The sequence below is a fragment of the Perca fluviatilis genome, chromosome 9 (assembly GCF_010015445.1).
Source record: "Perca fluviatilis chromosome 9, GENO_Pfluv_1.0, whole genome shotgun sequence".
NCBI classification, from domain to species: domain Eukaryota; kingdom Metazoa; phylum Chordata; class Actinopteri; order Perciformes; family Percidae; genus Perca; species Perca fluviatilis.
The window spans coordinates 7,639,132-7,666,633 of NC_053120.1; the positions used below are offsets into that span (position 1 = coordinate 7,639,132).

The following is a 27,502-nucleotide window of genomic DNA, read 5'->3' on the forward strand; positions in this document are numbered from 1 at the left end:
GGCACAAAAAAAATCAAAAAAAAAATCAGGCCCGACCCTACATGAACCTTCATAGTTTCTGTCCGAACCGTGGCAGAACCTGAATAAAATAATTTATATATTTATAATATATAAATATAAAAAAATAATCTTAATAATATTATCTTAATAATATCTTAATAATATTAAGAAATTTATTTCACCGTGAAGTGAACTAAAGTCTTTTCAGTGCAGTAACAGACATTTGTGACATGATCTCCGACATGCACGTTCTCGGATGTTCAGCACAGCTCAAACACTGTCAGATGCCATATTAAATAGAGATTGTACAACATTTCTCCTCATTAATGAGAGGCGAAAGTCGGGAGTCTCGGGACTGTTTGAGGCAACTGCTTTCATTGACATGATTTTTTTTAACAGCAGCGGAAAAAAATTCAATGAGACAATAGTCAAATGTGGATTATCAAAGTCTGCTTAACAGTAGGTATTTGATTATAGGGGTGGTGATGGCGCAGTGGATATAACATGCCTTTGGTGTGGGAGACCTTGGTTCGATTCCCACTGCGATACATCTACCAATGTGTCCTTGAGCAAGACACTTAACCCCTAGTTGCTCCAGAGGCGTGCGACCTCTGACACATACATACATATATATATATATATATATATAAACACACACACATATATACATATATATACATATATATACATATATATATACATATATATACATTATATACTATATACATATATATCTTATTATATACTATACTATATATTTTATACACATTATATAGCAATTCTAAGTCGCTTTGGATAAAAGCGTATAATGTAATGTATAGCACAAAGCATTCCTGCTCAACAAAAAAAAGAGAAGGGAAATTAGCCGACCTGATTCAATCGGGTTCGGGCAGAGAATAAAATGTCTGCAAACAAGACGTGTATGGTCATTTACATGCAGACGTATAAGCAAGTTCTACTTCCCAGTCTTGTGAGCAGCTGAACCATTGAGTAGCATGAGCAAAGCAGTAACAAAGAGAAGAGTTAATGAATAATATCAAAAAAGATGGCCTAAATGGACTGTATTTATATAGCGCCTTTCTAGTCGTAACGACTACTCAAAGCACTTTAACATAGTACAGGAACCATTCACCACTGACACACAGTCACACACTATGGCCGAGGCTGCTGTACAAGGTGCCACCTGCTCATCAGATAAACATAAACACAGCATCGGGAGCGATTCAGGGTTGAGTGTCTTGCCCAAGGACACTTCGACATGGAACTTCAGGGCCCACCAACCTTCCGATTGGTAGGCGACAGCTCTTACCACCTGAGCCACAGCCTTGCATGGTGAGAGGAACTGATTTGGGTTAGGATAATAACACCTGATGCTTTACTTCTATTTCAGTCACCATTTCCTTTGTGCACTACACCTGAAAGAACTGCTGTTGTTTTAAAACTGTAACTTGAAACTTGCATACGTCATTGATGCGAGGGGGAAGAGGATGTCCAACTTCTGTCCAAACCTTCCTGTCACAACAGATCCAGATTTACATTCCTCTCTTTCTCATTTTTTTATACAAACCATTACAGGAGAGCTGTGATGTGGGGCATACTTTACAAATGCAGTCAAACAAATAACTGGATTGAAAAATATGAATATCAGAATACTGAATCGGATATTCAACATTGATGGACAAAGACTTGACTGAATATCCCTAGCATTAAAAAAACAATCAATCAATCAATAAAACTATCAAAGGTTTCTGGGTCTTGAGTCACAAAAAAATCGTATCTAAATATTTATGGAAACTGGCTGACAAGCTAATGGACGCTGACAAACTTAAATACGAGTACAAATGTGAGACTACTTCTGCTACCTTGTCTTTTATCGTTCCCTATCATTTTCCATCCGGAGCAGCAGAGCGCCTGGCTGTCAGCAATCTTTCCAGACAGCAGAATTCCAGGTAAGGGAAAAAGGGAATGGTTTTACTGTGAACCATCTTGGAAAAGGACACCCAATTCCTCCCTAATATACGGAAACCTTTTAGAATAATGCTACTATTTCATGCTTCCTTTGTGTGAAAGTACCGTGGACCTCTGCCAAACATCCAGACTCAGCACTGATAGCCGTTTCGTGTGTCAAGTGCCATAAATTCAGCCAGCAGACCTCGACAAAGCTTGTTTAATGGATAAATCTTACTGCTCATAAAAGCATTTGCTCCTTTATGTCTGTCTGGTGTTCAAACATTCACCTCAATCCATCAACGCTGCAAACTGCTGTCAGAACACGAAGGCCTCTCCTAACCTCACATTTCCCCTTATCACTGGCTTCTACTAAGAGGAATCTGAGGAATCCTGGAGCTCAGTCTGTTCGCCAACGCCCAATACGACACGGTGAATAACAGACACACGCTGCTTTTAAAACACAGACTAATTTCTGACACATAAATCGCACAAATTGATCACAGATGCTGGTGCTAACTACTGCGGCTGAGAAACAAGTGTGGAATAAAACAACATAATTGACAGTGATGTGTGATCTGAGCTTTGGGACGATGTTGTGCATGATAATAAAGTCATACACTGGCTCACGGCCGAGTCCGACCGCCACCTCTTCTCGTTTTAAGACCTATAGTACAGTATAGGAACTCCACCCAGTGAAATGGGCTGAGTTTGCTGCCTCAGCACTTCTCCATCCAAACGGCTGCGGTTCAGTTAGAGGTCTTGCTGCCTCGGCCCCGAGATGAAGCACCTAAGAAAGAGCCAGCAGTCCAAACCGGCCCCTGGCTTCCACCGCCGGCCTCTGACTGACACCACTACCCTGCCAGAGACATGAAGCAGGATAATAATAGCTGCTCATTCCTCCCCCTTACCGACCAGTCAAGCCCACATTGTCCAAATCCATATTTAACGGCATGATAAAGGTGAATACCTCAGTCCACAGGCTTACTGAAGTCTGATCTATGGGTCCAGTTCAACATATTTAGGCAGTCACTATCTTGGCAGGTCATTGACTCCGACTGATGGATTTTGTGACAGCCTTGTAATAAAAGCGAAACAGTCCCTTAAAAGGGAAATTCCATTTTATTCATGACCATGGCGTTACTTTTGTCCATCTTTCCTTCTGGGTATGAAGACACCATAGTTACTCATTCTGATTGCTAGAAACAGCTTTAGGGGACCACTAAACTTCTCGTTTCAAAGTAGTCACAAATCTAGGTGTCAAAATAGACAATGGTTTTAAACTTGATAAACATAAATAATGTTGTTAAAACCAGCTTCTAGATTAGATTTAGATATATTTTTTTTTATTGATCCCAAAAAAATGGGAAATAATGGTGTTGCAGCAGCAAAAATATCAGACACACAGCACACATACAGAGAACACATACAGAGTATATTCTATCACGCTTTTATTTCAACTCGTTTAGACTGTAATGCACTTTACATTGGCGTAAACCAAACCTCTCTTTCACGCTTACAGTTAGTACAAAACTCATCTTTTAACCGGAACTCGCAAACATGAACACATAACACCAGTCTTGGCCTCGCTACATTGGCTCCCGGTCCATTTTAGAATACATTTTAAGATTGTATTGTTTGTTTTTAAATCACTGAATGGTTTGGCACCTCGCTACATCTCAGACCTCTTACAAGTTTACGTCCCCTCATGGTCACTTAGGTCTACTGATCAACTTTGCCTGGTCGCTCCCAAAACCAGGTTAAAAACTCGGGGCGACCGCGCTTTTTCAGCTGCAGCCCCTAAACTGTGGAATGAGCTACCTCCACAGGTCAAATTGGCCCCGACCTTCGAATCTTTTAAATCTAGTCTTAAAACTCATTTGTATTCCCTGGCTTTTAACCCAGCATGAGAACTGTGTGATCGTATGTTGATCAATGTGTTTTATGTGTTTATATGTGTTATCTCTTGTTCAGCACTTTGTAAACCTTTGTTTTTTAAATGTGCTATGTCAATAAAATGGATTGGATTGAAAGTAGAAATTCCCAAATGTCTACTCTAAAAATAAAAGGAAGGGGTACAAGCAGCATCACCACATGAACTTTCAGGAAAGGTTTAAACAAGTCCTCACTTAAAATCAATTACATAGAAAACATCAACAGAAGCGTACTCCAATTGACTGATATATTAATGCTTTTCTTCAGCTTGCAAACTACTGACACTGGAAGGGCATTTGCCCAACCTATACCTTCATTAATGATGGCTTTTTGGATTTCTGTTTATTGGATTAAGTACCCAGCTATATACTGTGACGCCTAGCATGTTGAATCATCATTAAACTCAATTACTTAGACTATATATTGTAACAGAACTTTTGAACCGAGGAAAATCTCCGCAAAGCAATGTACGTTTGAGGGACAGATTGGGATAACTAACTTTCATCTGTACTTCTGACTTTGATTTCCCTCTTTTTTTGGCTGAATTTTCCAAGTTGAATTCTGATATGTCAGACTGCACCGTTTGCAGCCCATCAATGGTTCAAGTTCATAGTAGATTTCCTCTTCTTCAGGACTCTTGACAACTTTGTCAGGGTAAGTGCCAGTCACACTAGACGACACTACAGGAAGCAGTACATGAGTGGTGGCATGGTTTGGGAGTGAAATATAAAGCTGACTTTCGCGGAGCAGAACAGTGAGCAGAAACGAGAGGGGGGAAAAGGGGCAGCATGTCATTACTCCTTTCCACACATTTTCCATCACTTTTCTCCTTGTTTTTATATTACAGTGAGGTTGACAGGTATGTCATTTTGATAGATCGGTTTTGTTTTTTGTTGCCTGTGTTGTCCTGTAGACATCGACTTTTAGGGGGAAGTCTAAGTGCTCTTCATTGTAGAGCTTTGTCTTGCAGTTTCGCCATAATTTTGCAGCTTTATAATCAACCTGGTGGTTAAAATGCTATAATAACCCAAAGGAATAATGGCCACAAGAATGAAAATAAGACCCACATTCTAAAACCTAAAATTTTCCTTGAAGAAGTAGAATATGAAACAGCTGATGGACTCAATAGCCTCTTGTGCTATTAAAAACCTCTCAACTTGATGCCTGAAAAGAATTACAACCTAATACTAGGAAACTCTAAAATAGCCACCATATTTCAGGCTTCATTAAATAGCAGATATTACGCAACAAAACAGGCCAACTGTTAAAACTCTTCTCTGGGGCACAGGGACAGAAGACTATGAGTTACTGCCTGCCAGGAGCCATTATGTCAGCAGCACACACGTGTGTGGGGCCATACCTGTTTTTCTCATTGTTAGGATAAAGAATTTGCGCCACAGCGGGATATGACACTGCGGTTGCTGCAATCTTACTGCGTCTGTGTCTACCACTAGTGTTATTTTGCACTAGAACGTTCAGAAAGTAAAAGCAGTAACTGGTGTGGATTTAAGAAGGGTTATATGATGTCTGCTGAAAAACAGACACTTGACAGCAACTCAAATGGAGCTTGTCTCATCCTTTTCCAATCAGAGAAACTGTAATACTCATTCTGTGTGTGGAGACAGCACTACAAGGACCCTGGGAGTGGATTTATGATGTCTGGACCGCCTGCATGGAGTCAAATGAAACCCAACACCAGCTCTGTTTCTTCAACAAGGCCTGAGAACCAAGCACCTCATTTCTGCTGCTAAAAACGAGACCCTACTGACTCTAAAGATGTCACTATCCTTCACCAAAGTGCTTGTTGCATGGTCAAACAGCGCCTGTAAACCCCTCCTCCAACCCCTTTTGGCATCGTATTGGGGGGGGGTGACTGCTTCTGACTGAATTTAACTTTTCCAAAACCAACAATTTGACAACCACAGCTTTTCACTTTCGACTGTTGCCATTCGGAACGGGTACAAAAACTTTTGCTTCCCAACGTAGACTGACAACACCTTGTACTAACTAGTTCTTCTTGAGCATACCCTTGCCTTAAGGTCCCAGGTTGTCCATTGTGATAGTCATGTTGGTGAGAGTCTCATCCCTACTTTGCCAGCCTGTAACTTCTCCACCTTTGCTTGTATAGCAAGAGATATGTAGTAATAAAACCCATTAAATGTTTTAGATGCATGCTGTTTCAACTCCCACAGCTGCAATGTAACATTAATTTTTTTTATATAGAAAGTAGGTAATCTTGTTTTAAAACTGAATAATAAAGCTAAAGTTGGGTTTTCTGAAATTAAACTCCATCTATAGTTAATATTCAGAGATAATGGGGGTGTGGGGGTTCCACAATAATGCCCATTTGTTCAGCTTGGTACCACCGAGCAGACTTGTTAAATACATTGTGTAGCTTTAAACTCTTGAACTCCGATTTTCCCCTCTAAATTTCTTTCTTAAGCAGCCTTGACATTAGAAAATAGAGGCCTTTTCCACATTGTATGACAACATCACACATATATTACGTCTCTGCTTGTTGTAACACTTCATTGAAACTATATGATGCTTACACTAAATGAATTATTTAAACCACCATGTTTTCATGGCTGCACCATAACATCATTTGGAATCTTTCAAGCGGTCATGTGATTTTGTACACACTACACATTTTCCCACAGTTTCGTCTGACATGTTTTATATCCCTCGAGTCCTCGAGACATTGACTAGAAGTTAAAACAAAGTTTTGTGGGTTTGAAACAATGGTCCAGGTTGAAAAGGGTTTAAGGAAAAATGTTCTCAAACACACTGTGACAAAGTGATATACAAGTACAATACATTGGGTTTTTCTTTGTCCTGGAGATACTTTGAGAAAGATAATTAAAGTGCCCATATTATGAAAAAAACACTTTTTCTGGGATTTGGGGTGTTCTTTTGTGTCTCTGGTGCTTCCACACACATACAAACTTTGAAAAAAATCCATCCATGCTGTTTTGAGTGAGATACGGTTTCTGAATGTGTCCTGCTTTCAGTCTCCTAGTGAGCTGTTCAAAATCGTCTCGGACTGTGACGTCACAGTCCGAAATGAGCTGGCTAACCACAACCGTTAGCTCGTAGCGTTAGCCGGCTAACGCTAGCATGCTATGTCGTTCTCAATAGCAAAGCACTGCTACAACACACACAAGTTCACCATAATCTACAAAAGAACTACTTACATGTGCGCCCTCATTTAGAAGTCTCCCAGCTAATCCTGCCTTGTAACTGACTGAAGTTGTAGAAACAGGCTCTCTTTTACTGTCTCTAGAGTTAGCTAGCTGACATGCTCTACATCTGAGCTACTGCGCATGTGCGAGTACAATCAAAGATAGTACAGAAGAAGAAGATAAAAAGAGGTCTCACTCTGTAGCTAAAACAGAAACCAGGTGAAAAGAGGATCTGCAGCAGTGAGAGAGAGCTGTGCAGTACAACAAAAATATGGTGTTTTTTGAAAATTAAACCATGTAAACCTATTCTGGTACAACCTTAAAATACAATTATGAACCTGAAAATGAGCATAATATGGGCGCTTTAAAGTGCAGCTAAAATTCAGCCTTGCAAAGTATAAGTGCTGCATTTCAGGTTAAGTTCTGTCCCTCAGAATCAGACAGAAAATAGCTTTCTTTCTGTAGCTTTTAATCCTTTTACAATAATATTCAACAACCACACAGGGAGAAATCCACTGTAGAACAAAGGAAGAAGGATGTTGTCATGGTCACAGGTTATCATTTCTCATTTTTGAGGCAGGTCCGTCTTATATAATCTATATTAAAAATATAGGACTGAGCCTTGTAATGCTACTTAAGGTATTCATAATGCTATTTATGGTGTGCATATTTCTGTTTTGGGTGTGTTTGATACGGTTATAGTGGCTGCTTACAAACAGTACATATTTGAGACCTGGAAAAAAAGAATGTGTTCATGTTTGTTACTTTTGTTTTAATATTTTATCACAACGCATAGCATTTCTAACTGTACCTGTATGACATTGTGCCATGCATCTTCAAGATGAACTAGACTAGCTTATTGTATGATAATGTGGTTTGTGCACATACATGTCCGGGCCTTGTAGCCACTCTGTGATGGCTCTGATTGGAGTTTTCAACAAACCACTGCTTGCAAACAAGTTTTCTCGCAAACTATGTCAAACCTCTGCTCAGTTCAGGCCCTGTCTGTTGGAGCAATCAAAGGACGCTCTGTGAGACTCATGAGATCACTAACTGAAGTAGAGTAGGCAGGTCACAACACTTCATCACAAAGCCACATGGAATGCATTCAACATCACACACTGATGATATCTAACTGTGGCGTTGGAGAGTATCCAAGGGTGGACTTGTCCTTTAAACTCAATAAAGCTTGACAATGCAAAACAATATTTAGTAACCAGATCAGTCAGGTTTGTCTTTGTCATGATGATGACTTCAACAGGTGGATTGACAACAGTCATAAAAGGTTACCACAACACCAGCAGTCTTCATTCTCCTGGATCACTGGATCCATTGTCTGAGCTCCTTGTCCAACGACAGGAATGACGACGTATGAGAATATGCAGTAGAGTGTGTTTTTGGTGAATTCGTTACGCACACCTCAGTACTGGAATGAAAGCCATCCGAGGCAAGAAGGAAGTTTAGAATCAAGATTTCGCATACGCACATGGACAGACGGTTGACAGATGCAGAGGTGTGGTTTGTCAATAGGGCTATATTTAGGGTTTGATGTGGGAGCTTGTGATTCTTACCTGCAGTCTGAATAAAATAAAAATAAAAAAATGGGCCTGGTAACTGCTCTGTTAAACTCTCACAGGTGTGAATGCAACCTACATTTTGCTACATATCCTTTCATGCCTGTTTCTGCTATGATGCAACAAATCCAGAGTGAACCAATGTGAAATTTAGCAATCCGAAAACTCTTCCTGCCAATGAATAAACAATGGCTCCACTAACCAGCGAGAACATGGTCTGATGCAGTGTCAGGACGTTGCTCGGGATCAGAGCAAAGATAAGAGCAGGATTTATTTGATCAGTGTCTTTCCTCTATTTGAATGAACACAAAGATAATCCTTAACCTGGAATGACAAACTGTCTATTACAGTGTGTCTGTTTATGTGTATACAGCACACACTCGACACTCCCGAGACTTTTCGTTTGTGTTGCACTGGAATGAACTTGCATATTTAAAATAAAAAGGTTGATCCATCGCGTGTACATGACTGCAACGCAGGGAACGCTGTTACAGGACTCTAACAAAGCCTAACTTGCTTTTCTTCCCCGTTTTTGATACATGGGAACTCTCTGTCAATCAAAACACACCACAGAGAAAAATATGCTTCAACTGATTCCACTGTGAACTGCAGTGATGTCAGTGTGATGAGTGATGAGTATTGTGCTGAAATAGTTGATTAATTAGAACAGAAAATGAAATGACAATTTTGACAAACGATTAAACTAAAAGTCATTTATCAAGCTTCTCATCTGATGTCACTTTGGGCCCTGGGAACTAATGTGCATTTCCTACGATTTACATACATATTCTAAATATTAATATGATCTGATTAAGGAAGATTATCGATGGAAAAAAGATCAGATAAAATTAAATGGCTTTAACTTGGAACTCAAGCAGAGGTGCCTCTGCCTAGCCCGCCTTACAGCTGCCAAGAGACTGATAGCTCGTAGATGGAAATCTCTCGAATAAAGATGACTTCTAGATTGTATTGATAAAGTTAGTGTGGCCGTGGAACACAGGGGAGCAATGCACTATGCTAAAACTGATGACATGTCATGCTGGGAGCATGCTTTTGTCACTACAAAATCCTATAGATAATCTGGTCATCCAAAAAGGTAAAACTTTGCTGGATTTACTCTGGTTTGATTGTCTGGAATGATTGACTCATTTTTCCCTAACTCCTAATAAACTTGTAACCCCATTACTATACGGTTTTGATTAAACTTCAATAATAAATTATCAAAACAAGTAGAATATTATTAGTTGCAGTCCTACAAAACTCAGAGTTGATTTCGATCATCAGTCCTGTCTGCCTGATGTCAAGATGAGGATTCTGATTCTGGTCTCTACAGCAGAGTGAGTAGGTGGTAGGTAATAATGGGGGCAATTGTCTGCCTGCTTTAACTTACAGGAGGATAATCTCGCCTGGAAGGGCATTCCTGTGTTGCCGACCAGTGTTCGTTACATCACTGTGACCGTAACACAGACAGAAGTGCAAAAAGGGCCAAAAGGGTGAGGAGGTGTCCTTGGAAAATGACAGTGTAGGAGTTCTGCGAAACACCGATGGGATAGATGGAGATAAAGACAGACTGAGAGACAACTTCCCATTCATCACCCCTTCTCCTCCTCCTCTGCATGAGAGGTTGGACAAAAAAAAACAGCGCTGTCACTCAACTCATAGCAGTTTATCCCCCGCAGCGACACATGAACTTGGAAGTATGACAACCGGGCTGCATTAGCACGGATGCGCTCAAGTGCGTACATGCACGTAGACACACACCAATGCAAATACGTGCAGTGTGCACAAACATAATCGTCACGTCATGAACACTCCAGTGCTAAGGGAGACAAATTGGGATCTGCAATAAATATTTGTGATTTATTGATGTTTAAACAAAGAAAAAGAGAGAAACTTCTGCAGCTATTATCAATCACATGACACAAGTTGTTGGGTAACTGTCCGATGAACTGAACTTGCGTTTTACACTTATTTTAATAAATCTTGGGCCAAATGAAAATACTATATTGGATACATTATGTTATTGGGAGTATTGAAGAGAAACGAATTGAATGAATTAAAAAAACATTAGTTATAACATTACAACTTAAATGTCATTTTAGATTTTGTATTAGAACATCTGTTAAAAGAGTCCCCTTGTGCACTACCCTATCCCACCCATACGGTTATATTTATTTACAAATTTACATACTGTAATTACACCTGTATACATAGCCATATTCTACTGCTCTTCATACTATTCATCCTGCACATACACTTATCCTTACTACTCTTATGTTACCACACTGCACATAGCTGTACATATCTGTCTATATGGTTCATACAGAATCTCCATATTGATTCAGTTTTTCTTATTATATATTCTGCTAATACACTGCATATATCTAAATTATTCTTACTACTATTATAATGTCACTGCTACTACATTGCACATATCTGTACATGTTGTTCATACATTGTTCATATTACATAGCCATATTTATTCTGCTCTTATAACACTGCAATATATTTCTTGTCCTGCCTATGCACCACCTGTCTATACTTTGTATATCACATTGCACTTTTCTGCATTTTTGCACTTCTGGTTAGACGCAAACTGCATTTCGTTGTCTTTGTACTTTTACTCTGCACAATGACAATAAAGTTGAATCTAAACTAATCTAATGTAAGTAATGTTGTAATTGAGTATTTATGACTACTTAGTGGAAATTATCAACTCAGAGTTCATTAGTAAACTGCAGTAAGGATTTATCTTTGATAATGTAACATTTTGTAATAAAGAGGGGCTCTCTAATTATTTTACACATTACAAAAGATCAGCTCCAGAAAAGAGCCACAGCTTTTGAGACTTCATTTTTTAATTTATTTTTAAATAAAGCCATTGATGTTTATCAAACAGGGATGGTCCAAAAAAAGGCAATACAAAGTTGCAATACAGCAGAAGTTTGTAAACCGAGCTTGGTTTATGTAGTTAGGCCCGCTGATTTTGGCAACGCACCAACACGTCAACAGTAGCAACAGAAAATGTGAAACAGCTCGTTGAGGCAATAAAGCTACTTAAAGAAGCAAAATGTAGTGATTTTCAAATGCAGCTTGAAACTACAGGAGCTAAAACAAAAAGAAATATGATGAAGAGTATATATCGAGCTGTGTTTATTTGGACTGGCTCAAGAGACTCACCATGGCCTCAGTGTATGATTTGTAAAGAAGTGCTAGCTAATGAAAGCATGTGTTTCAAGGACAGAGTGGTGAAGGAGTTTTTTTGGAGAGACCCAATGTGGAAACATTCACACAGAAATATATAAGGTTTAAGATATAGTAAAGATGGTAACCGTACCAAGAGTACCAGGATTATTGGGAGAGGGTTGGGGAGTGGTGAGGGTGCAGTTGACTCTACCTTTGTCTGAGTAGGGGCTCACAGTGTTAGACTTTGAAATAGGAAGTGTAGGATTCAGTATTTTTGGTGTTTGATCCACACTAGGGAGTAAAAATCTGGCCTCCACGCAACAAATGTGATCTGACATAACTCATAAACCCCCAACTTCATGTGTGTGCAATACCAAATCACTGAAGTGACCCTATAACTGCTTTTGTAGCCTGAACTTTTCTTCTTCCTGGCATATTCTGTAACAGTCTTCCCATGTTAAAAATATGCTGGGAAAACACACGCACACACACGATTACTCCACCTAATTCATCTATTATATTGTACTAATTCACAAACCTATTGTCAATTTTAGCATCTCTGTAGTTACCTCCATATGCTATGTTTACACCCAGTCAGTGATCATTTCCAGCCTTGTAAATCTCCTAACAAGGTCTAAACACAACCGTGAGAACCAGACAGAGGAAACCCTCTGATCATACTAGAAATATCCACGACCTCAGCACTGTTTATTGCCTGGCAACCAAAAGTAATCCTAACTATTAGAGCATAATACATGACACACCTTTGCAAAGAGCTCAGGTAGAGGCTGCTCTGAGCCAAACCTCAGTTTTGGCAGGATCCCACAGGCTGACAAGTGTGATTGAAAGCTCTGCACAACAAATACAATGGAAACAAACGGCAGCCATGACAGTTGGATCAGTTTGAAACTTAGCTGATGGGTAACTCATAACACCCCCGACAGCTTCAAACCACACGTCTTTTGCTTTTACATGTGAGTATCTGCGAAAAAAAAGGTGGTAGCTTTGTTTCTTTATTTTCAACCAGCATGTTTCATATGAAGTAAACAGCTTCCATGAGCACAGGGAAACTCGGCACCACCTCTGCAGCCTTAAGGCATTATATTCCAAATAAACACATGCAAGTGAATCACTCACACACACACACACACACACACACACACACACACACACACACACACACACACACACACACACACACACACCACATGTGAAGCACACCTGCATATTTAACCCGCTCTCACACCGCTCTGGTTGATCGCCCCTGTCCCAAGGGGCTGGGGAGATAAATGAGCCCATGTCAGACACACACACACTGACAGGGATAATGATGAATTACATATATATTAGTGCACACAGCCTGAACACCCACTCCTCTTAGGTACAGCCACAGCCAAACACAAACACAAACACACACACACACACACACACACACACACACACACACACACACACACACACACACACACACACACACACACACACACACACACACACACACACACAGGCCCCACATGGAACCAAATTTTCTTGCATCTAAATAGCAAACACTACCAAAAGAGTTTGAGTCTGTGTCAGCGGGATTCTTATTGCACACACACGTACAAACACACACACACACACACACACACTTGATGACAGGTATTTCCACTTCAGGAGAGCCACAATGCTGAGCTGTGAGCCCGGTGTCAGTCACTTCCTGTCTGAAGGGGTCAGAGGTTAAACACTCCTCAGTCCCTTTAACCCCTACCACAGAAATAAAGAGACAGTGAGAAAGAGCAGAAAAATCCCCTCTGTAAGTGAACTGCTTCCCTCTCGTTATCCCTGCCGTCTTTCCCCTCGGTTCCCTCTGAGCTACACATGTTTCAAGTAATAGAAACCGCTGGATATTCTACTTTTAACCTGGAAAGTGAAATGCAACCTCAGACCCAAAGAATAGAGGAAGCGATTGACAGACAGAAGAACAGCTTTAAAAATTGAAACCTTTAATCCAAAAAACATTTCTAGGTTCTGAAATGTTAGGATGTTCTGCTTTTTTCCGTTTTATACCACTGAAAATGGAATATCATTGGGTTGTGGACTGTTGGTCGGTCAAAATAATAAGACGTCACCTTGGGCAGTCGGAACTAGCGATGCCTGATGAAGAGAGCAGTGTTTTTATTAGTCGACTAATCAAACCATTTATAAAGCGATAGTCGTAATTTTTTTATGCAAAGGTAACAGCCTCTCAAATATTGAGATTTCCCGCATATTAAACTGATTTTCTTTGGGTTTGGGACTGACAAAAACAACACTTTTAAAAAGGACAAAGCCTTGGACTTTGAGAAACTGGGGTGAATATTTTTGGCTTTTTTCTTAGATTTTATAGACAATTTAAAAAATAATCTGCAGATTAGTTGATAATGAAAATAATAGTTAGTTGCAGCCCTAATGATGAAGGTCAGTAACAGCAATATTGCATGTTTAATAAGTGCTGCAGTGAGTGTGCAGAAGTAATTTCTTTTTTTTTTTCAATATCTCTATATGGTGTGCAGTAGACAAGGCTTGGTTTGACCAAACACTTAATGCCAGCAGAGCGATTGGATTGTGTGACAATGTACAGGAATTTCTATTTTTCTGGTCTATTAATCTATAAAATATTGTTCACATTTGACATCTCTCAAATTTACCAAAGTACCTTCACAGAAATTATTTTTGTGTTGTTCTGGCCGGATCTTGAAACCTTTCAATGCTGCCTGCAAAAATTCCTTTAGCTGACAAAGTCTGTAAGCAGATGTTGCAACTAGTGTTAGCTTTATCGATTGACTGGGTTGCCTGATGGGGTAGGTAGGCATCAACACTACAGGATATATTGTCCATTTGTCCATGTATCACAAAAGCTCTTGTGAAAGACACTGAACTGTTCCTTTGCTGATAGGTTACCATTGGCTGATTTGACCAGTGTCTGGAGTGGTTTTCAGTGCTGTTTCAGGGTTAAGACCTTGAATGAATGAGCCGACATGCACAAAGAATATAGGCTCAGGTGTGTGACCGGTGCTTACATCGCCTCAGCAGGCCTTCAGCAGGGCTTCCTTGCTAATCCCCCACCATCACTCAACTGGATCTCAGCTTTAATCTCGCCAGGCCAAAGCTCAGCAGAGGGGCGCTCCTAGCTTTAAACTGAGAACCTGACAGCTAATCTCAGCCACAACACCCCTGGGTAACCCTACTCCGTCCCAAGGGGAACAGCCACAATGCCCCTGGGCCACAGCGATGAGAGAAAGACCTCCCAAATATCAAAGACACTTAAAGAGAGATGGAGAGAAAAAATGACTGCTCATTTTTTGGTTTCACAGCTGTTATAAACACAGGTACATGCACACTTGTCCATGCGCAAGCTGGTACAAAGAGACACACATACTTTGTGCTTTCAAAGCAGTTTCCAATGCAGCAGAATTGCCTCAACAGCTGAGTGAGTCAATCCAACATGCCCAAAAACGCCCTCGCTATTAAAGTTACAGTGCCTTGCGAAAGTATTCGGCCCCCTTGAACGTTTCGACCTTTTGCCACATTTCAGGCCTCAAACATAAAGATATAAAACTGTAATTTTTTGTGAAGAATCAACAACAAGTGGGTCCCAATTATGAAGTGGAACGAAATTCATTGGCTATTTCAAACTTTTTTAACAAATAAAAAACTGAAAAAGTGGGCGTGCAAAATTATTCAGCCCCTTTACTTTCAGTGCAGCAAACCCTCTCCAGAAGTTCAGTGAGGATCTCTGAATGATCCAATGTTGACCTAAATGACTAATGATGATAAATAGAATCCAGCTGTGTGTAATCAAGTCTCCGTATAAATGCACCTGCTCTGTGATAGTCTCAGAGGTCCGTGTAAAGCGCAGAGAGCATCATGAAGAACAAGGAACACACCAGGCAGGTCCGAGATACTGTTGTGGAGAAGTTTAAAGCCGGATTTGGATACAAAAAGATTTCCCAAGCTTTAAACATCCCAAGGAGCACTGTGCAAGCGATAATATTGAAATGGAAGGAGTATCAGACCACTACAAATCTACGAAGACCCGGCCGTCCCTCTAAACTTTCAGCTCATACAATGAGAAGACTGATCAGAGATGCAGCCAAGAGGCCCATGATCACTCTGGATGAACTGCAGAGATCTACAGCTGAGGTGGGAGACTCTGTCCATAGGACAACAATCAGTCGTATACTGCACAAATCTGGCCTTTATGGAAGAGTGGCAAGAAGAAAGCCATTTCTTAAAGATATCCATAAAATGTGTCGTTTAAAGTTTGCCTAAAGCCACCTGGGAGACACACCAAACATGTGGAAGAAGGTGCTGTGGTCAGATGAAACCAAAATCGAACTTTTTGGCAACAATGCAAAACGTTATGTTTGGTGTAAAAGCAACACAGCTCATCACCCTGAACACACCATCCCCACTGTCAAACATGGTGGTGGCAGCATCATGGTTTGGGCCTGCTTTTCTTCAGCAGGGACAGGGAAGATGGTTAAAATTGATGGGAAGATGGATGGAGCCAAATACAGGACCATTCTGGAAGAAAACCTGATGGAGTCTGCAAAAGACCTGAGACTGGGACGGAGATTTGTCTTCCAACAAGACAATGATCCAAAACATAAAGCAAAATCTACAATGGAATGGTTCACAAATAAACATATCCAGGTGTTAGAATGGCCAAGTCAAAGTCCAGACCTGAATCCAATCGAGAATCTGTGGAAAGAACTGAAAACTGCTGTTCACAAACGCTCTCCATCCAACCTCACTGAGCTCGAGCTGTTTTGCAAGGAGGAATGGGCAAAAATGTCAGTCTCTCGATGTGCAAAACTGATAGAGACATACCCAAGCGACTTACAGCTGTAATCGCAGCAAAAGGTGGCGCTACAAAGTATTAACTTAAGGGGGCTGAATAATTTTGCACGCCCAATATTTCAGTTTTTTATTTGTTTAAAAGGTTTGAAATATCCAATAAATTTCGTTCCACTTCATGATTGTGTCCCACTTGTTGTTGATTCTTCACAAAAAATTACAGTTTTATATCTTTATGTTTGAGGCCTGAAATGTGGCAAAAGGTCGAAAAGTTCAAGGGGGCCGAATACTTTCGCAAGGCACTGTACATTTTCATCGTTGCTTGCCTAAATATGAGCACCCATTCAGCACCAACTGGCAGGATGCAGCCTACATTACTCTTCAAGAGGCGGACTGGCTTGTTTCCAGTTGTTTAAAAGCATACAATAAGCAGCCAGAGGCTGTCAAATGGACCCATTACATCTGATAAGTGTATGGTCCCAGACACAATGACCGGCGATCAGATACATGCAGAAACAACATGTCATATAGAAGAGGAAATATCTGCTGCGCTGTGTCATGAATTGCACAGAACTATATGAATTACATTTTATCATAGTAGATCGACTTTATTCTGCAGCAGGGAGTGCAGTTTGTTGATATGGTCTGCATTCCTGCATGATAAACTGCACAGCAAGCAAAAAATCTGAAATAAACTGAAACAAATGCTTATGAGAAACAAATAGTTGGCAATCATGAAGTACAACGTTTGTAGTTAATTGGCTAAAACATGCAAAACCACCAGTATGGTCCTTATCATTAAGTGACAAGTTAGCTTGGGCTGAAGTCAAGAGGAAAAACCCTTTTGTTTCTGACACATCTCTAAAGTCAACTGTACAAACGAAAGTACAAAGTTTGAAGATCATGATGGCCCGTCAGTTATGGGCTCACTCAAGGCAATATCAACAACAACAAACACAACACGCATGATTGGGACAACTAGTGTCAACCCAGCTGTAGCTGTGGCCAGAGACTGTTTAGAACTTAAAAAGAAAGAGCTCAAAGTGAGAGAGGGTCATGTTTATTACTCATCACCCATGAACATTCTTTTTAAAATATACACATTTTAATGGCATTTTTGCCTTCATTTAATAGTACGACAATATACAAAATAACACAAAAACAAGAAAAACAGGGAGAGAGATGGTTTCGAAAATGGAGGTTGTGGTTGCATACAGTACTGTAGCATGCATGTTAAACCACCAGGGCACCCTGAAAACAACTATTTTATAGCTAAATGCTTGTTACGTTAAATAAAGGAGCATATTTCAAAAATAATCTTGATCCACTTACTCGTTTTTTTATAAAGCTAGTGAATGGATAAAGTGTCAGCTAATACGTTAATGTGTGTGCACATTAAGTTCCTTCAGCTAAAGTATGGAGCCATTAACGCTAAATCAAGTAAATAATATCTAAAAAAAAGTTCATTTCAACCGTATAATATGTGTTTCGGAAAAATACTGTTCCATGAAGAAGATATTAATGCTAAATGTTAATCGACAGCGAAGAGCAAAACCAAATTCAGGCCAGAAGATGATTTGAACAAAGATGAACAACACATAGGTACACACAAAGACAGACGGGGAGAAATCTGACTTACCACTTCTGTGGGACGGAAGTATTTTGGGTCCACGTTCACATGTACCACTCCCGTCTCTTGGCAGCGGCCAACCTCCTGCTCATCCTTTCCCTCCCACCTGGAGGGACACAAATCTTAGCATGAAAGGAAACTTTTCCCCACAGCTGCTGGAAGCTTCAGCTGCCTGTTCCTTCGTCTCCCTGATGACTTCTCGTGCAGTTTGTTTCTTTAACGACTCGTGCAGACAAAACATGTCACCTGTCTTTTTTTTTCTGAAATCAACACACACCTTCACCAACATGTCAGAGTCTTCCAGGACACAAGAGGGAGGTGAATAAGAGGTGAGACAGAGGACGGGACTGAGACGTGGCATTCAACGGGAGACAGAAGTTTCGACAATATAGCTTCTTTCAGACATACAGTAGAACCCGTGACATTGCTGGCTTCATCTATCCAGGAATGTTCTGTCATGGCTCTTTTTTTTTCATTCTTTTTTTTTTTAATGGCATTTGTAGGCCTTTATTAGATAGGACAGCTTTAGACATAAAAGGGGAGAGAGAGAGGGGGAACGACATGCAGCAAAGGGCCCCCCCTGTCATGGCTCTTTTCAAACATGAACCACTACAGAGAGAGCTGCAATGTGTGATATTCAGAATGCATGAGTGAAAGAATTTGAAAACTTATTTTGAAAATGAAAAACTGGTTCTGGATCTCCATTGCTTAATGGATGGCCATCCTGCTGCTTCTCATGCAAAAAAAAAAAAAAAATCATTTTTAAACTCTGCAGCCTTTTTCAGTCAGACAGTAAAAAAGCATGATTACAAAAGTTAGAAATGGAATTTTTATGTTTAGAGGCATTTTGCGGTGTATATTTAAAATGTTTTGCTTGGTTAGCTGGATGAAAGTTAAAACGTGGAATTAGCTGATAGTCTGATGATTACTGTGCTTTTCTGGGGTGTTTTTGTCTTTTGAACCTGATTACAAGGTATAACAATAGATACATTTGTATAGCCTTGTCTCATGTGATGTCATCGTCTCTATATATTCACAGTAAAATTGGCTCATCGACATTATTTTCTAGTTTGTTAGACCTATTTTACTTACTTTAGAATAAGAAATGATGATTCAATCACTCATTTATTTCAGGGCTCCTAAGAAGACACAAACTGTGCATTAAGTATCTATGAGTTCATGCTGTGATTTTTACGTTAATGTGATGGCATTCAAATCCGACTGGAAAAGTGCTAAAAAGGTCAGAAGGTACGTCCTGTGATTGTTGTGACTTTCATGGAAAAGTGACATGGGGGCTTATTCATGATACGGACATGTAAAATCGCCAAAACATGTATGGAAATGTCTGATTGTGTACCAAATGTGTATCTGTGTGCACTCACACAATGGTCTTCCCCACACGTTTGAAGGCCTTCTCCACAAACTCCCTCACACTGTGCACCTCCCCCGTCGCTATGACCAAATCCTCTGGCTCCTCCTGTTGCAGCATCAGCCACATAGCCTGAAAGAAAGAGTGAGACAGGGACAGAGAGGTTAAACCACTGAGAGATCATAAAGACAGTTCAGCGCTCAACACTGGACCCTGCCCAACTTAGTCCTGACAGACAGGAAGTGAACCTGCGACCTCTGAGCGGGGCATTCGCCCGTACCTCTGTCCTGACGTCACTGCAGGGGCTCATGGGACAAATATCGTGGGAAAGGAGGACCGAGCGCTCCCACAGGCCCACTGTGCTGCTGGCACACACAAAAGCACACACGTGGCCATGAATGCACATGCACCTATGCACGCAAACACAACTGAGACATGGCCCAACCGATACATTACACCACAAGTTAGTAGCAACGTTAAGGAGATGATAAACTTACAGAAATAAAACGTACAGCAGCATCTAGTTCTGACTTGTATTTCTAACTACACAGTGCAGCCAGTATTATCATTAGCCTATATAACCCAGTGAAAGCTGATAGTCTGAGTCCCTTCATGGACCCAGCACTATATTAAACAGCCAACATGGGCGTCTGTGCGTGGTTCCATAATATTTATGGTGAACCAGAGCCAGCAGGTCAGAGCCACTGACCTCTGGCACGTCTAGCCTGATTAGTAGAGACTCAACGGGAACGAACAGACAGACAGACAGACAGACAGACAGACAGACAGACAGACAGACAGACAGACAGACAGACAGACAGACAGACAGACATTTTATTGATTCCGTGTATCGATTTAAGTCCTTATGTGCTTCGGATTCTTGGCATACTGTTTGAGCAAAGAAGGAAACCAAAGTATGTTAAAAGCTAAGTTTATTCGTTTTAGTAGATTTGTGTTACCATTTACAGTCATAAATGTCAACATGTTCTGCAACCATAATTCATAAATCATGAAACTTCATACTGAAAACTCAATGCAGACATAAGACTTCCTGTCGATGGCTCAGTCCTAATGATTTTGTTGTGCCAGTTACACCTTCTTGTAGTCTCAGTAACTGACATAGGCACAAAAAAAAGTTCTACATAGAGAGATGATGTTTTTGTGCATGTTTCAGTTGAAAATATTTGGAAGAGGTATGATAAAATACTAAATAGATTTAGTGAGCTGATTTGATGAAGAGATAAATGCAACAGGTGCTTTACAGACGTTTAGTCTCAAAACTAACTTACTTGAAGGTAAGTGACAACTTTTACCTCTTCTGCTGTATGGAAAACTACTTGTGCAATGAAGTTTTAGCCACATTGTTAACCACTAGTTCTGCTCTGGCCTATTGTAAATGTGTCCAACCACACACACTGTCTGTTCTCCACAGCAGAAAGGTGGATAGGTGTGGAGTGGGTTTCCTCTCTGTCTCTACAGAGGTAACTTAAACACTTTGCCTGTCTCGCTCTCCGAGGATCACAGCAGCACAGTTTATGTGCTCTACTTGGATTTGTATTGAATGGTGTGTGTTCCATTCAGCCACATCAGGATGTTTTATGTGATACAGTTGGACAGAGCAGAGACTGGCTGTCTCCCTCCGCACATGTAGCAGATTCGGTGTTCCCTCTGCAGTACTACTCATAGGTGTGTCTTTTGCAGAAACACACAAAGAAAAGACTAAAAACCTGAGTTCCCAGGAGCTTCAATGTTCATTACACCCCACAAAAAAGCACGTGACGGAAACATTCTTTTATTCATTTTAGAGAATAAATGTATGTCAGTATATGTCATAACAATCTACCTATAAGATTTAAATATTTCATTTGCATAAGTAAACATTTTTGTCATAAATTGGTGCTAGACGAAATGTCAGGGTGCCTCAAAAATATAACAATATATGATATGACAGCCATGATTATCAACAGCAAATTTAATGTGAATCTGCTTCAGACTGATCTTCTGGTGATCATGACTATTTATATAAGTTTTAATGGCACAATGGCCGTTAGACATGTTGCGTACAGCGTACAACGTTTACATTTGACGTGTTGGTGTTGCTAAAGGAGGCTTTTTGTGTCCAAAATGGGAAACGTTCATTCTCTGGGGAGCAGGAATACGTTAGGTTATACTTAATAGCAATACAAAATATTTTGAAATTTCTTGTGTATAGGCACAACATTTTGACCTGTGACAATGGCAGAGGATGAACAGAGGACAGGTCAGGGTGGGTCATCCAAATCATTAGGAATGATTTTTTGGGGACAATGAATAGAGATTTTTTTTTTTTTAAATGTTATGGCAATGATATCTTACTCTGGGCCAATCAGAAAAGACTGAAGGGTCAAGGTAAGTTGTGATACTAAAGTACTGTATGTGCAGATTGTGGCTTTGTATAAGCACATGCCTAGCTCTGAAACACACCCACACCCACACACACACACACACACACACACACACACACACCCACAGTGATGGAATGTTCCTCCTTAGGGAGGCGAGGCCATCCTATCTGAGGATCGTTCAGGGTCAACTGGCCGCTCAATGCTGACGGCTCCCCTGAGCCTGACCTCTCACCCTCCGGCCCCGTTGAACACAACAGATTCTCACACTGCTACATGAGCCAATAATTGCATCCCAGTGTATGACTGACAGCAGGACAAACAAATCAAAGCATGTTTTCACGACCAGAGCGCCATCAGAATCTGGGTTTCCAATTGTTTCCACATTTTGGGTTTGTTAAGTTAATAGGAGTATTACATTATTTTACAATACCAAGTGCATCCTTGGATGTGCGCAGGCATGAAATAATCAAAACTGGGACGCACTCATAGAAAAACAGCCTCATGGTGCTACAAGAGGTCTACAACTGCACAGGGAACCTTTAAGGAAAAAGAAGGGTACAAAAAACATACATGGAAAGTCTTTTTTTCTTCCTTTACCATAAATGATAAAGCAAAGCCGAATTTCAGCACATGTAAAAATGCATGTTACTAATCCTAAAAATAAACAACAATTAGATGGTTAATGCACTGACAGATTTACAATAAGTCAACTTTATTTCTATACTTTTTTTTATGGAGGTTATTGATGGATATTAAAACACGGAGAAGCGGAGAACAAATCAACCACAATTGATTGGGTTTTCAAGCAAAATGGAAAATTTAAGTAATAAGACATTTCAGCTTTGCTGCTGTTCTCTGTTATATATGACTGTAAAAGGAATATCTGAGTTTTTGACTTTTGGTCCACTTTTTAGGCCATTTTCTAGATCAAACAAAAAAAATCATTACTTGCTTCTTGCAGCCTGACATACAATATAGTATTTAAGAAAACAAACCATACCGACCATAGATCTTGCCTGAGAATTAATTCACATTCTGCCATTTTAAAATAATCCAACCTTTCCCTTCTCGATGTGAGCAGGATTAATTATCACTAGAAACGGTGAAATATCAAAACACTGACATCTACACTGTAAAACTGTTTTGATCATCTTGACTGGCTGATTATTTGAACTTGTAATGAAGCAGGCTCTTTCCCTTTTCCTGCAGACCACGCTGATGAATGTGTGGCCTGTAGTAAACTGGAGTGTGATGATGGGAGTTGGGAATGCAGCTCGGCTTCTCTCGCAGCCAGAGAAAATGTTTACGGCAGGAGCTGAGTGATATGGCCTCTGCTGATTTTTTTTTTAACCAGGAAATGTGATAAATAATATGATGTGTATTTGTCTGCTCGTTGTAGTGGGAATAGAGTGAAATCATGGGAGACTGTGGTTCATTCTTCTCTCTCCGTTCAGGGATAACAGCTTAGGGGAGAGTGCTGGCTTCACTGCGGGTTTTCCCACATTGAACTAATTTTTTTCCTCAAACTCTTTTACCTCACCCCACCCTTCTCTCTTTCTCCTTGTACCCCCTTTCTCTCCTCTCCTCTGCTGCCCTGCTGTCTCTTTCAGTGTCTCTCAGCATTGCTCTGCTTCATTAGATATCTGATAAACAGCTCAGAGGCTCAGCCCTTCACACTAAACCCGTACCTTCCTGTTCACATGGCCACAGGATGACCCCCATCACACTCCGTACTCGACCAGCTCAGAGACAGACAGTGACCCCTCCAACCACCCGCAACCCCTTTACCTGAATTATATTCTGACACACACAAGGAAGAACCTGGTGACCAAAGTTCAAATGCTCTATTTCTCGTTCACAGACGGTCGTAAAACATGCATGTATATAATGTCTGTGACATTTTCAGATCTGGTTACAAGTTGGTAAAATACCCAGTCTTGTTAAGCTTTGTTGCAAAGTCGAACACATTTCTGAATATTTAAGTAGGATTAAAATACAGTATATACCGTTAGAAATGTGCCATACTGTTTATATTGCAAACCAATGAGTAGGACTTTTTTTATTGGATTTGCCAGATTTTTACACCAACGTGATGAAGCATCTCGATCCGTCAGATATTTAAAATATATAACATAGATTAAACAATATAATCCTAAAAACATAACAACTTAAAAATAAATTCAAATAGAGAGAATAGGGTTTTAAATGAATGAATATGATATGATGAGTCAAGGAAACGTGCTGCTAACTTGTCTATAAGCTTTTAGGTCTCCTCAATGGTACTGCAATTTTCAAAATAAAACTAAACTTGTAACAAAAAAAAAAATAGTAATCATTGCATCAAATAGAAAAAAAGCAGCAATCCTTCACAAATCAGTAAATTCTTTAGGATGCGCATTTCTGGTGAAAACGGTCACTTTAATACAGTAGGAGTTTCATAACTTTAGCATTCAGCTGTGGTGGCTGCCACTTCTTTTTTCCTGAAAGTGTATTATATTTAATCCTTTCCATATGCCCCTGTCAGATAGAGGACAGATAAAGCACAACCAAAGCTACTAGGCTGCGGGAAAATCCCTGGTACAAACCAAAGGTCTGCTGACTCAGAATAGTTATGTATAGGTCACATAGTGCTCACTCTCAGCACTGTGATACCAAAGGCTGCAAAAATGCTGTTTCAGGCCGTGAACTTTTTAATGCTTACGCCTAACATGTGCTTGTGAATGCAACAGACTGTCATAATTAAAATAATTTATCAATCTCTGTAGCGTAGATTAATTTGCCCTAGATGCTATTACAGCACAGCATCTCCAAATAAATAAATACGTGTCTTGCTCAAAGACACTTCAGCAAAGTGGATGGGAAGAGGAACCAACCACACCAAATACCAGCTTAAGTGACGACTTATCTGGACCTCACTTCTCTACGGCCAGCTGACCCCCTCCATCCTCCCCCTCCCCCTCCTCTGTGTCTCTTGCTGCCCTCCCAGCGTCCCAGATTTTTACGCCCCCGTCCTCCGTCTCTGGCTTCTTGACTACAGCTGACATGTGGAATGGCTCACAGTAAACACTTAATGGAGCTGCTATTATGGTCGCAGAAAGCCATCAGGCCCAATCACGGCCTGCTAATGCCATTAACCCCCAGGGTCACACACACACACACTTTATGCCTCACCCACACGTGCAAACATATGACAAAGCCGCTTTTACATGAAACCACAAATGCACTACTGCAGGGATTCATTCAAATTCCTGTACAAATACAGACAGAGCTTAAAGGTAAACATTGTAAATTTCAAATAATCTATCTATCTATCTATCTATCTATCTATCTATCTATCTATCTATCTATATATATATATATATATATATATATAATATGGCATAAATGGATTGGCCGCTTTTCATTTCTAATCACTTAAAGCCACATGACCATGACATGACATGAGTGTGTCTGAATGATTGCGGCTTTGCCAACAGGCAGTGTATTCTCACAGAATTTAACATGGGCCCTAATGGTATAGCACCGAGAGTTTTGGAGAATCTTCCACCCTACAGACCTTGACCAGAGCGGCTTTTCCAGATCATTAGTAGCTTAAGAGGTTCTCAGCTCTGTTCCACAACATGCTTGCATAGCTGCCAGACAAGAATGTTGAAGCCTGAAAAATAAGAAGAAAAGTGTTCTTATTTTGGCGTGGGCCAGAGAGAAGCCTTGAATTGGAGCAGACGCAGCTCCGGCCTGCCAGCCCAACCTCATACCACTGATGAGATTAATGACCTGCGCTCACAGCTATGATACAAGACATTCATGCATCAGGGTGGGACGTCACAATTGGGCTCCAACGTGGTTTCGCTCATGTACGTCATGAGTCTGTGTTATCAGCTGGTCTTTTCAGACCCACATCCATCAAGGCCACTACTTCCCGGATACACTGGCAATCATCTGCAGCCATCTTGTACTGAGATTAGGCAAATAATATTGAAATTACGACTCCAGAATGACTTAGGCCCCAAAACTGATACAGCACTGAGGCCAGATAACCTCCTACTACTGTAGATGTTTACATATGCCTATATTTAACTCCAAAGTTCTAATTACAGCTTGCATCACAACAATTCAGAGGATGACAAACACCATGGGTCACTCCCTCTTCCCATACACAGATCTCCATCTTGACTCCAGTTTTAGTTCTTAAACCCTGGCCAATGGTTGAAGCCAATCTTATCCTTATACTTGACTATGGAGAAATACTTTCTACTTGTTATGTAACTGCATTTCGTATACTATTTCCAGAGCACAATGAACAAACCATCGTAAAAAGATGCTGCAATGGATTAGACCTTGTCCATACTAAGGAGGATAAACTTGATAACACGTATTTATCGCCCAGCTTCGGCTCTTTCATTCCTAGAAACAATAATGTGGTCCGAAGGGGATATACTGTACATAAAAAACGCCGGTCTTGCCCAAAATTGGCAGTGAACAACGGAACGCATTTACACTGACAGAAGAAGCAGAGATGTGTGATTAGGGTTGGGTATCGTTTGGTTTTTTTTCGATTCCGGTGCTAAATCGATACTTTTAAAACGGTGCCGGTGCCTAAACGGTGCCTGAACCGGTACTTTTCAATAAAGTTAAAAAAAAAGAAGAAGAAAAAAAATAAGGGTAGTAAACAACAGTCAGTGACTTGTTTATTGCTAAGGCCATGGTCAAAATTAAAGATTTAATAATAATGTAATAACTATAACAATAACAATAACTTATTTCACCAGTATATTGCTGTTGAACCCCAGATGGGAAAAGGGTATTTTACAATTACTGTGAATGCACCACGAGGCTACCTGTTTTAAGTGAACGCACCGTCTGTGTTGTTTAATTCCGACAACGGTAGCTGCGAGTGAACGCACCGTCTGTGTTGTTTAATTCCGACAATGGCAGCTGCAAGTGAACGCACCGTCTGTGTTGTTAATTCCGACGACGGCAGCTGCGAGTGAACGCACCGTCTGTGTTGTTTAATTCCGACAACGGCAGCTGCGAATGAACGCACCATCTGTGTTGTTTAAAGTCAAGCACCGAAATGAGGCACCGAAACTTTCGTTCTTATTCGGTCTCGTTACTACCGTTTACGTCGGCACCGGTTCCCTATTGGCACCGAGTTTCGGTACCCAACCCTATGTGTGATGCAACAGTCAGTCATTCATATAGGTCATACGCAAGTTTACCAGTGAAATGAAGCCGCAGTAACAGTGGCTTATTTACTTCTGTCCACAATCAAGATTTGTCTGAGGAGTCTGACAACAGTAAAATATGTCAATGAAAACACCTGTACTATGTTTGGCTGTGCTAAAACGGAGAGCACAGACCTCCACTATGGACAAATGCCCTTTCGTGAACAATTATTTGTGTATCCGCCTCGTGATTCGGATCCGCTCCCAAAGTTAATGGGTTTTACTTCCTTGGCTCATGCTACACTCTTC

At 40.4% G+C, this 27,502-nt stretch overlaps 1 protein-coding gene across 1 annotated transcript in view; it reads right to left on the minus strand.

The window, feature by feature from the left end:
* gmds (GDP-mannose 4,6-dehydratase) overlaps nucleotides 1-27,502 on the minus strand; it is a 183,266-nt gene that overhangs the window by 22,109 nt on the left and 133,655 nt on the right. Inside the window, exons 8-9 of the mRNA XM_039811883.1 lie at nucleotides 19,658-19,776; nucleotides 18,285-18,381 (exon numbers count right to left, since the gene is read on the minus strand). Of these exons, the coding sequence (XP_039667817.1) occupies nucleotides 18,285-18,381; nucleotides 19,658-19,776 (216 nt within the window). The remainder of the gene's footprint in view (nucleotides 1-18,284; nucleotides 18,382-19,657; nucleotides 19,777-27,502) is intronic.